Source organism: Phocoena sinus, chromosome 10 (genome assembly GCF_008692025.1).
Source record: "Phocoena sinus isolate mPhoSin1 chromosome 10, mPhoSin1.pri, whole genome shotgun sequence".
NCBI lineage: Eukaryota > Metazoa > Chordata > Mammalia > Artiodactyla > Phocoenidae > Phocoena > Phocoena sinus.
Window position 1 is genome coordinate 81,402,853 of NC_045772.1, and position 12,724 is coordinate 81,415,576.

At 37.6% G+C, this 12,724-nt stretch overlaps 1 protein-coding gene across 2 annotated transcripts in view; it reads left to right on the plus strand.

The window, feature by feature from the left end:
• The window catches only part of ITPR2 (inositol 1,4,5-trisphosphate receptor type 2), a 530,755-nt gene that overhangs the window by 288,069 nt on the left and 229,962 nt on the right, over window positions 1-12,724 (plus strand). For both annotated transcript variants that reach the window (XM_032646410.1, XM_032646411.1), the window contains exon 35: window positions 12,074-12,264. In XM_032646410.1, coding sequence (XP_032502301.1) covers window positions 12,074-12,264 — 191 coding nt within the window. The remainder of the gene's footprint in view (window positions 1-12,073; window positions 12,265-12,724) is intronic.

Consider the following 12,724-nt stretch of genomic DNA (forward strand, 5'->3'; position numbering starts at 1 on the left):
ATGTTGCTGCAAATGGCAAGCCTGTTTTCTTCCACTTCCTTGTTTGTTGTTTCCACCTGAACAGTTAGGAAGCTATGGAGATTCCATTCCCGCTATCCCCCGCATTTGTACTTCCCCCGCCTTCTCCTCCATAATGGCCTAGTTTGACCCCACTTTGCTTCCTTTTTGGACCACTGTAGGCATTCAATGTTCTTTCCTTCTGTCTTTCTTCACTTAAATCTGCTACCAGAATAATCTTCTTGAAGTGAAATTCTCTTGTTGGTTTAAAAACATCAACAACAAAGTCCTCAGCCTTCAGCAGCATACCTTTGTCTAACAAACTAAGGATGGATTCCTCATTGCAATGTTTGTGGCCTCCACAGCCCTACCTCCTCTTTTGACCTTGCTCACTGCTCCTCATCCCCACCCAGCAAACTGAACTATTATGCCCCAGGCATTGCTCACACTATAACTTTCTTTCTCCAGTTTCCACCATTGCCATCTCTCAGAATCTTTTCCATTACTCAGAAAAACTCTTTGTCCAAATTCCTCCATAAAAGCCATTTCTGACTCCCAGGTCTGGATCTGAACTCACCCTCATTTGGCCGTTTATACTTTTCTTACGGTCTTTACTGTATCCTAGCTTACATCGTCATAGGTATTAATCGACTAGATTTTGAGGGGCAATGACTATGAAGTATCTGTCAAAAAGACATTAATAAAAGCTATTGTCTAGGATAGAAAAGGTGAAAAGCAAATTCTGCTATGCAATGGGTAGGCCACATCTTTTTTTATTTGTTGATGGATGCTTTTTATGGAAAAACACATAACCAAAATGAGAGACATTCAGAAGTGAGCATCCATAGTAGTAAAGGGATCTAAACCCATCTTATTTGTGTAGTGATTGAAAACATTTGAAATATTTAGACAAAGAAAAGAAATCCGAGGGGGCACATAATTATTTTCCAACATTTCAAGGTGTGAATGGACTTCTTTTACAGGTTCCCAGGAATAGGATTATAATTAACATATGGTAGCTGCAAGAGGCAGATTTTTGTCCCATTGTAAAGAATAACTATATTACAGTTAGTAATCTTAAAACCTTGGGAGTCACATATGATTCTTCCCTTTTGTTCACTTGCATTAAATACAATAGCAAGTTCTACTGGTTCCACTTCTAAAATACACCTTTTTTTGTGTTCTCTTGTGGGGCACCCTTGTCCAAATACACCATAATCTGACATGGATTACAGAAGAGTCTCCTTACTGAACTCCCCACCTCCCCAGTCTCACTATAATCCATTCCCTACACAATAATTAGAGTGATCTTAAAATGTAAATCAAACCATATCTTTCACCTATGTAAAACTCTCCATTTCACTGAAGATTCCTATAGCGTATCATGACTTAGAAAGCCCTTCATCCTCTGAGCTTCAACCACTACTGCTTTCCCCCATTTCCCTACTCTCACTTCACCCACACTGGCCTTCATTCTGTCTCATCTACAAGCCTTTTTCTCATCGTAGGGCATTTGTGTGTGCTGTTCCCACTATTTGGATCCTTATCTCCCAGATGGTCACGTGTTCAAAAGTTCAGTGCTCAGTGAAGTGTTGCAGCTCCCCCCATCCTCTCTTACTGTCTTAGCACTATTTGAAAGCACCTTGTTTGTTTGCTTCTTTGTTGTCAGCTTCTCCCATTAGAGCATAAACTATGAAAGCAGGGACTTTGCTTTATTCACTGATCACTACTGCCTAAAAGTGTCTGGTTCTGATGAAGCCGGTTTATGAATGTTGTTGACTGACAATAATTCATGAGCTAGATATTTCGCAGATAGTGAAATTTAGGAATAGAAAGGTTAAATAACTTGCCCGATTAACAAGTAGTTGAGTTGGATTTGAAATCCAGGTTCCTCTGAGTGTGAAGTTATGCTCTTCCAGGTTGTCCCAGAAGTCATATCTTAGGAAGCCCTGGCATATAAACTAGAACTATGGCAGTCTGGCTTGCTGGTAGGGAGCTGTCTGAAATTTTATAACTCAGGTGCAAGGTCATTTTCGTGTTTCAGCAACTCTTTAAGAATAAAAAAGGGCATTATTATAATTCAAATATGTAAGAATTTATAGTTATAAAACAAAGAATATACATATTTAAGAAAAATATTACAAGTCGGGAGAATACTTAGTTTTTATAAAGCAAATTTTCAGTGCATTTACAAATTGGTAAACATACTCCTATACATACGAATAGCTATTATATTATCTATTATAGTTACATTTATATAACAGTTTTCAGTTTGTGAAGTGCTCTCAAGTACATTGGTTCAACTCATCCATCATCAAAAGTATTTCACTCTCTTCCGTATTTGTACATTGGACACAAAAGGTAGTTAAAACAGCAAAAGTATTTACTAAATTAGCACTTACCTGGCTGGGAGTAGAGAGCATTTATTAGTGATAGACATTGTGGTAAACCCTATGATGTGGACATAATCCTTAGCCCCATTTTACAGATGCAGACATGAAGTTAGCAAGGTTAGACAGCTTGCTAGGTCACACAGGCAGGTGTGAACCCCTTCTAGGCTGACATGTTAGCAGGCATTTGTGATGCTCTACTATCACAAATAGGTTTAAATAAACATTGTTTTATACCTTTAAGGTACGAAATATTGATCAAGATGTTAATGCCCTTGGCCAGTTACTGTTCCTCAGTTTATTCATTTATATAAAATACAATAGCACGTGTTAGAAGTACTTCAAGAAAAAGCATCCAAGGATTACTCCCATGTTACTTCAGTTAAAAAAGAATTTTGTTCCATGTGTTTCATAATCTTCAAATGATTTAGGGGGATTAATATTGGGTACTTTGTTGGAAACATAATCATTTTTTCCACATGGAAATTCTGTAAAATATCTTTTACAAATGGTTTGAATAATGAACATCAATCTTCAAGCCAGTTGTTTCCCCCCCAAATTCGAATGTGTATAAATCATTAATTCTTTGAGAAGAGAAATTCAGTCTTTATTAAAACAAACATTTCTATTTTCATCTATCTAGATGTTATGGCTGATTGTATAAAGAGCTTGACATAATACATCCCTGTAATTATGGTTTTAAAGTAATAATGGAAATATAAAAACTCCATTATTAATTAATTAATTTATGGCTGCGCTGCATGGCATGTGGGATCTTAGTTCCCCAACCAGGGATCGAACCCATGCCCCCTGCAGTGGAAGCGCACAGTCTTAACCACTGGACCACCAGGGAAGTCCCTCCATTATTACTTAAAAAAAATTAAGTATGAATGAGTCAGAAGATAGGGCAAAATCTTATAAAGGTTTTCACTTATTTATTAATTGAACTATTTATAATGAACCATCATTATCTGAAAGGCATTATTCTAGTTGTAAGGGAACTGCAGTCTGTCAAACCATATTTCCTGCCCTCAATGAATTTCTAGTACATTGGGGGTAGATGTAACATGTATAAAAATCACAAAGCAGAATAAAACTAAGTACCTTATCTGTTACAAATTTCTAGAGCCTGACACTGTGCCTAGAGCATGGTAGGTACTCAGTGAATATTTATTGTATGAACAAAATACGTGGGTGAATACAAAGAAATGAGTGAATATCCTATTCTTGTCATTGGCTGCGTAATATCCTATTGTGTGCTTATATTCTGATTTATTTAACCCCACTGTTGGTTATTTATGTTGTTTCCAGTCATTTTGCTCATGAGGAAGGATAAGGTAAACACCTAAAGGTAGAATTTCTGGGTATTCTAATTTTGACAGATACTGCCCTCTGTAGAGGTTGTTCAATTTATATGCCATAAGCAATGTAGGAGAGTATCTTTCTCCTTGATAATGTGCTGTGTTACCAAATTCTTACATATTTGCAAATCTTATAAATAAAAGTATTGTTATAGTTTTAACGTGTGTTTCTCTTCTTATGAGTGAGGGAAAACAAAACCTTTCCATATGATTGATTCATTGGTATTTTCTGTGAACTGCCACTTTTTGTGTTTTGCTCACTTTTCCTGAAGGCTTTGTTTTTCTCGATAGTTTGGATAGCCCTTTATTTCTTAAGAAAATGAGCTCTTTGCCTATAAGTAGCCAATATTTTTTCTCAATTTTTCATTTGTCATTTCAATATTTTTTGGCATGCAGGAATTTCTTTTCTTTTTTTAATAAACATTTATTTTATTCATTTATTTTTGGCTGCATTGGGTCTTCGTTGCTGCACGCTGGCTTTCTCTAGTTGCAGCGAGCAGGGTCTACTCTTCGTTGTGGTGCATGGGCTTCTCATTGCAGTGGCTTCTCTTGTTGTGGAGCATGGGCTGTAGGGCGCATGGGCTTCAGTGGTTGTAGCACGGGGGCTCAGTAGTTGTGGCTTGCGGGCTGTAGAGCAGAGGCTCAGTAGTTGTGGTGCACGGGCTTAGTTGCTCCGCGGCATGTGGGATCTTCCCGAACCAGGGCTCAAACCCGTGTCCCCTGCACTGGCAGGCGGATTCTTAACCACTGCACCACCAGGGAAGCCCAGAAATTTATTTTCTTTTAGGCATTTTAGGTTTTCTTTCATCTTCAGAGTGGCCTTGATCAGTATAAGATGCTGTTTCTTAATTCCCATTGAGAATTTTCATGTTTTTAGTTTCTCTGTCTGTTTGTGTTTTTGGTGTGACTGTTTACAATTTTGAGTTATCTGGAATATATTTAGTTGTAAGGTATAAGATATGGAATTAACGTAATTTTTTCCAGATGACTTGTCACGTGTGCCAATACTAGTTCTTGCACAACCATAAAATTATATATTTTTTTATTGAGGTAAAATTGATATAGAACAATATATTAGTTTCAAGTATGCAACATAATAATTTGATATTTGTATACACTACAAAGTGATCATCACAATAAGTATAGTTTCTATCCGTCACCATGCAGTCGACCCCCTTCACTCTTTTCACCCACCTCCTAACTCCCTTCTCCTCTGATAGCTACTGATCTGTTCTCTGTATCCATGAGTTTTGTTTCGATTTGTTTGTTCATTTGTTTCGATTTTTAGATTCCATGTATAAGTGAAATCATGTGGTATTTGTCTTTCTCTGTCTGATTTATTTCATTTAGCATAATAACCTCAAGATCCATCCATGTTGTTCCAAATGGCAAGATTTCCTTCTTTTTTATGCTGAATAGTATTCCATTGTATGTGTGTATATATGTTTTATATATATATATAAGATATCTTCTTTATCCATTCATTAATTGATGAACACTTAGGTTGTTTCCATATCTTGACTATTGTAAATAATGCTGCACTGAACATGGGGGTGTGTATATCTTTTGGGGTTAGTGCCTTCATTTTCTTTGGATAAATACCCAGAAGTAGAATAAGTGGATTATATGGTAGTTCTATTTTTAATTTTTAAGAAACCTCCAACCTGTTGTTTTTCATAGTGGCTGCACCGATTTATATACCCACCAACAGTGCAAAAGAATTCCCTTTTCTCCACATCCTGTTTAACACTTGTAATACAATTGTTTTATTTATTCAATTTAGGGGTTAATTAAGTATAGTTTGAGTACCAAACAAGAAAGATACATTTTGTGTTTTTAGTGTTCTTTGTATTTAAGAACACTAGTGTTTCAGTACAGATTTATTCTGGATATTTTGACATGATTCAGAAAAGGTACTACTCTCTGCCCACCCCATTATACCTTCCTTGTGCACCAGCTGTCCTTGCTCTTGCAGACCTGTACAGGAGTGCTTGATGATAAATGAAGCGTTATAATGACTGCTCACGCTTTCTGTTGCCTTTTCCTCCTGCCTGTCAGTCTATCTATCTAAGCATTTTTTTCCATGGCGCTTACCGCTGCAGTATGTGTGTTCTCAGAGATTTTTGGTCTGGCGGTTACCACCAGTAATTTTGTCTAATTTAAAAATTTCACACAATATGCAAGACTTAATGAATAGTAATTAGAAATAGATTTCAATTACATCTTAAAATCACTGCAAAGTCTTGTCTTATCTAGAGAATTTTCAGGATTTGTAAGCCTAATTAGTTGGTTAGCCCAATAATCACAATACCTATGAATAAAGATAGTGCATTTTAGAGAACTGTCGCTGCGCAGAGCTCTGTAAAAGGTGAATGCATTAATAACAACCCATCCTCTCTCTTATTAGTTTTTAAAGAACTCCATATGCTTATTCTCTGGCAAAATACCCTTAACAAGATAGTATCTTAGCTGCAGTCCAACTTAGGAGTGAAACAGGAACATTTATTTTTTAAACATCTTAAACTTTAATGTGACCACTAAAACAAAGAAGTTGGAGTTAATGCTACATGCCCGAAGAGTAACTGACTGTTGGTAAATTCATTAGTTTTTCCTTATTGGGGGCGGGGAGGTGGGATAACCGTTAACCCCAAGAATTCGTCCTAGTTCACATTGCAATATACTATTTATATCAGAATTTTTTCTAGCTAAATAAAAAGAAGCTAAGTTTGAATCATATTTTTGGTTGCATTTGAAAAATATTATTCTAGTTATTAATGGTCTTGTAAGTGAGATCATGAATTAATTCCTTTCTTTTCCTAGTCACAACCTTCTGCTTTAATTTTTAAACAATATATAGAAAGCTAAATTAGCACTGTCAACTTTTTTTTATTTTATTTTATTTTTAGCTGTGTTGGGTCTTCGTTTCTGTGCGAGTGCTTTCTCTAGTTGTGGCAAGCAGGGGCCACTCTTCATCGCGGTGCACGGGCCTCTCACTATCGCGGCCTCTCTTGCTGCGGAGCACGGGCTCCAGATGCGCAGGCTCAGTAGTTGTGGCTCACAGGTCTAGTTGCTCCGTGGCATGTGGGATCCTCCCAGACCAGGGCTCGAACCCGTGTCCCCTGCATTAGCAGGCAGATTCTCAACCACTGCGCCACCAGGGAAGCCCAACACTGTCAACTTTGCTTTCAAATTAATCTTTATAATATTTTGACAGTACAGAGAATCTATTTCAGGCCATGTCTTTAATGGTATTAATATTTTTACAGTTGCTTGAAAAAGTTTCGTCATTATCTACACAGCTGACTTATTTTAACTCAAATCCTTTCCCCAGTTGCATAGTTAATTTTCTTTTATTGCCTAGAAATTGTGATTTAGCCTTTGGCTAAAGTTTACCTTTGGACATGAGAAAGTAGGGTTTACTTTAGCCAGTTAATTTATATCGTGCAATCTGTGCTAAGACAAGAGACTAGAAAATACCACCTAGAGTGGTACAGTTTGGGAGACCAAAAAAACCCTTTCCATAAACTTTGGGTTGGTGGAGTCTTCTCATTCTGGTTTGTCCCTGCTGCTGGCCATAGTGGAATAGTGGCAGCAGCTCATAGATGCATGAGGTAGGGGTGCAGGGGTGAGACTTCCCTGACCACACTGATAGGAGGGATGCACTGCTAGGAATAACAGAGGTGCTACCATTGGATTCCATTCCCACTGATATCATTAGAATACTCCTTGAGCACGTCTTTGTGTAAGTGACGTTCATAGCAACAAATGCTCACTCGTTGGTTAGTTGTATCTAACGTACCTGTTTCCTAAAGGGGAGGTAAGTCCACTCCCCCAACTTTGTTTAAACATGAATGGAAATAAGTTTTGAGCAACTTTCAGTTTTACAATTTTCGTTATTTTCTGTTGCTTAAAAAATAACGTATAAGAAGTATTATCTTCTGTTTGACTTTTGAATGTTTAGAGCAAACCCAGTTTATAAGTGAAACAGCCATAAGAGGATGAAAGTCTTGCTGGGATTTGATCATGGTGCGGGATTAAGTATTTATAAAAATATGTGCAGCCTGGACTTTTCAAGGCTGTCGGTCCTTCAGATGGGACAGGAGTGCAGTTGCTTTGCTGTGTGCGATGGACAGAAACAGAGACATTGTATGCTTTGGAAAGGGAAATTTATAATGAATATTAGGAAAACATTCACTACGGAAATTTGGGCAGTGGTGCAATTGATTGTTAGGGTTGCCTTAGAGCTGTTATTATTTCCTTAACACTTCAGCTTGAGCCTTTGTTTACATTGGGAACTTTTTGTGTTGGTAGCTAAAATTATCTGTTTTCAGAGAAGTTTTTAAGTATCTCTGAGCTTCAGAGAATTTTCACCGGCAGAAATAGTACTGCCCACTGTTGTTGTTTTCCTTGGGATTAGGACTTCAACATATATTTTTGGGAGGCACAATTCAATCCATAATAACATTATAGATGTTTACTAGAATATGGCCAATATGCTTATTTAATCCTATTAAACACACACAGTAGACCTTCTCAGTTTAAGGACTTAATATCTTTCTTCAGCTCAAGGTGACTAATTGTCCTCTATCTTTTCTTAATCATTTCTTCCTTTTCATTGTCTCTGATATTTTTTCTAGAGCTTACATTTATTAGTTATTTGACTTCCTGGATGACCCTCCCTATTTCATATTCTCTGTTTTATTTTCCCTTTGACTCTTTTAAATTAATTAATTAATTAATTTTGGGGCTGTGTTGGGTCCTCGTTGCTGCGCGTGGGCTTTCTCTAGTTGCAGCGAGTGGGATCTTCTCTTCATTGTTGTGCGTAGGCTTCTCATTGCGGTGGCTTCTCTTTGTTGTGGAGCATGGGCTCTAGGCATGCAGACTTCAGTAGTTGTGGCGCGCGGGCTCAGTAGTTGTGGCTTAGCGGCTCTAGAGCGCAGGCCCAGCAGCTGTGGCACACGGACTCAGTTGCTCTGTGGCATGTGAGATCCTCCCAGACCAGGGCTCGAACCCCAGTCCCCTGCATTTGCAGGCGGACTCTTTACCACTGCACCACCAGGCAAGTCCCCCCTTTGACTCTTTTATGCTCTACAAGATTCCTTAACTTTCCCAGATTATCAGCTTGGTCCTTATTCCTATTTTTTTCTTTTTCAGCCAATTTTGAAACGTTTATTTGCTCAATCATATTTTAATTTCCAAGATTTCTTTCTTTCTTTTTTTCCTAATGTTTTGGAGGCACTATATGCTCACATTTTCTGAGGACAATAATTACAATTATTTAAATATTTTTTGTGCTTCCCTAAATCATCTGTTTTCACTGGGGCTAGTTATTCTTAATGTTCTTGGTTTTCCCTGTGATTCTTGGCAGTGTGTCATAAAGGTCTATAATGACTGGCGTGGGCTTTCACTGCAGTTTTTTTTTTTTTATAATATTTGTTTTATTTTATTGATTGATATTTTTTTTTGGTTGCGCTGGGTCTTAGTTGCAGCCGATGGGCTTCTTAGTTGTGGCATGCAAACTCTTTAGTTGCGGCATGCGTGTGGGATCTAGTTCCATGACCAGAGAATGAACCCGGGCCCCCTGCATTGGGAGTGCAGAGTCTTTAGCCAGTGCACCACCAGGGAAGTCCCCCCCCCGATCCTTTTTTCTGATCCATTTCTTCCAGGGTCATAAACTCCTTTAGGCTGATGCTGTATGAGGCCTATTCTTTTGAGCTATCCTATTCTGTTCCTCTCAGCTGAGTTGCTAGGCGAGTCTGGCTAGGTGTTGGATAATAGACCAAAACTGGAACTTGATCCAGATATGGCAGCAGCGGCTCCTGATCCAGCTCCGTCCCCTTGCCAAAGCTAGCCCAGTCGGACTGAGACTTGTGAGGCAGGGAGATGTCATCCGAAGTGGGGGACTTAAGGCACTTCCCCCTCTTCCGGGGCTTGAGTGTGTGATCTGTGTGCTGTTTTGACAGTCTTCCAACCTCGTTCTTTTTTTAAAATTATTAATTAATTAAGTAATTTTTTTATTTATTCATTTTTGAATTTTAAAAATTTATTAATTTTTTATAAATCACAGCAAGATCCTTTTTGACCCACCTCCTAGAGAAATGGAAATAAAAACAAAAATAAACACATGGGACCTAATGAAACTTCAAAGATTTTGCACAGCAAAGGGAACCATAGACAAGAGCAAAAGACAACCCTCAGAATGGGAGAAAATATTTGCAAATGAAGCAACTGACAAAGGATTAATCTCCAAAATTTACAAGCAGCTCATGCAGCTCAATAACAAAAAAACAAACAGCCCAATCCAAAAATGGGCAGAAGACCTAAATGGACATTTCTCCAAAGAAGATATACAGACTGCCAACAAACACATGAAAGAATGCTCAACATCATTAATCATTAGAGAAATGCAAATCAAAACTACAATGAGATATCATCTAACACCAGTCAGAATGGCCATCAACAAAAAAATCTAGAAACAATAAATGCTGGAGAAGGTGTGGAGAAGAGAACACTCTTGCACTGCTGGTGGGAATGTGAATTGGTACAGCCACTCTGGAGAACAGTATGGAGGTTCCTTAAAAAACTACAAATAGAACTACCATATGACCCAGCAATCCCACTACTGGGCATATACCCTGAGAAAACCAAAATTCAAAAAGAGTAAATACCAAAATGTTCATTGCAGCTCTATTTACAATAGCCCAGAGAAGGAAACAACCTAAGCGTCCAACATTGGATGAATGGATAAAGAAGATGTGGCACATATATACAATGGACTGTTACTCCACTGCAGTTTTGAGGCTCTGTTTCTCTACTAGCTTTCTCATGTAAATGACAGGGCTTACCCTGAGCTCTGGATGAGGGGCTGAATAAATGATACACAGGCTTTCTTGGAGTGTGTGTGTGTGTGTGTGTGTGTGTGTGTGTGTGAAGCAGAAGGCAAGCTGGGAATACTAACAAGGGTTAAAATAAGGAGGGCTCTCGTCCGGGCTTGGGATCTTTTGTATATTTTCTCTTCTTCTTTGAGCTGCCCTCTCTCTCCCGGCTGTGCTACTGCTTATTTGATGAGGACTTCGCAGTTTCTTCAAGCTCTGTTCTGCTTCTCTGTCAATTCTTAGCCCCTTCCTTTGGCATTCTCTCCAGGCAGGTATTCGTGTTTGTTGAGAGAACATTTCTGCATGTCTTTATTGTATCCTCTGGCAGCATGTGCTGCCAGCTGCTCTGTTATGCTAGTCAGAGGGATGAAGGCCTTCACTTCCCAGATATTCAGATGCTATTCCTTCTTGAGTTGCCAGATGACTTTCCCATCCCCCGTGACCACTTTGTGTGTGTCTGTGAACCTAGGAAGGCCTGTTCTAATTCGTATGTCTTGTAGAGCATTTTCTTCTTTCTGCTTTCTCTGACGGACAAATCCCCTCTTCATGCTGCTTGCAGAAATGCCTCAACATTTCTGTTTTCCTTACGGCAAGCACTCTTATTTTTCAGTATTGTGATATAAGTGTATTAAAATACAAATTTCAGTGGATCCTGGGAGGAAAGAAGGACATGTACTGTGTACTGTCTTCCAATGCAGATTTTTTTATACTTGTCAATTTTTTATTTCTTCTCTCAGATGTTTTACCACATGCAGTTTTGTGCATTTGTGCATGTTTGTGCACAGACACCTACACGTGAATTATAGTAATAAAATGGACTGGCAGGATTTTATCATGTGTCTTCTGTCTGCTTTTTAATTTTCCTTTGCATCTTGGAAGGTACAAATTTACATGGTTGGTATACAGTGTTTTGCCATATTGGTGCTTTGTAAAGTGCATTTCAAACATTAACCATCAAGAAATCACATGAATTCTTGAATGTTTAATGAGCCCACTTTAATAATTAGTCTTAAGAATTGAGATACTTTCAAGTTAAAAACTTTTGCCATTATATAAAATAATTTGACAGAATTTGAAGGTTTGACATTTTCTTTTTTCCCCCAATTTTACTGAGATATAATTGACATATAATATTGTCATTGATATATTATGAAATGTATATATTGTGAATATGTATATATTGTGAAACTACAATAAATTTAGTTAACAATCCTCATTTCACATAGTTAGAATTTTTTTCTTGTGATGAGAACATTTAAGATCTATTCTCTTAGTAACTTTCAAATATATAATACACTATGGCTAACTATATGCTTTACATTACATCCCAGAATTTATTTATCTTATTTTTTTCTTTTTTATTTGTTCTATCTTTATAAAATTATTTTGATAGCATGCAAGTAACTTTAGTCAAATAAAGAGGAAAATATTTTAAATCTTTCTTTTTCAGCAAAGAATCGTGGAATTGCCATTCCAGTGGATTTGGACGGCCAAGTTAATACTCTTTTTATGAAGAGTCATTCCAATATGGTGCAGAGAGCGGCCATGGGTTGGAGACTGTCAGCTCGCTCTGGACCACGCTTTAAGGAAGCTCTTGGAGGGCCTTCTTGGGATTATAGAAATATTATTGAAAAGTTACAGGTACAATAAGAGCATGAAATGGCATTAATATTTTCTAAATTATAATTTTTAATATATGTAGTCACATAAATAAAATATGGTTAAAAATATCAAATTCTAGTTGGGGACCAGACTTTACAATGTCCTACGAACACCACCCTTTTAAAAAGCATAGCTTCTAGGTAGAAGTTGTGGTGAGTTGTTTTTGGTGAGTATGTATTATTTAATGTGCTCTGATAGTAGAGTAATGGGTCTTAATAACTTCAATACATTAGGTAAAATAATTTACTGTAAAGACTCATGTAATAAAGATTCACAACCTTGCTTGAATTCATCTCTAAATATCCTTTTATACTCCTTTGGTGAGAATGGTGTGAGCACCTTTACTCCCAATTTATTTGCATAGTATCCCACTCCTGTTTTTGGCCTGGACATTCTGGGACACTGAGTAAAAATTAGTCTGCTTGGACTGCCATCACAA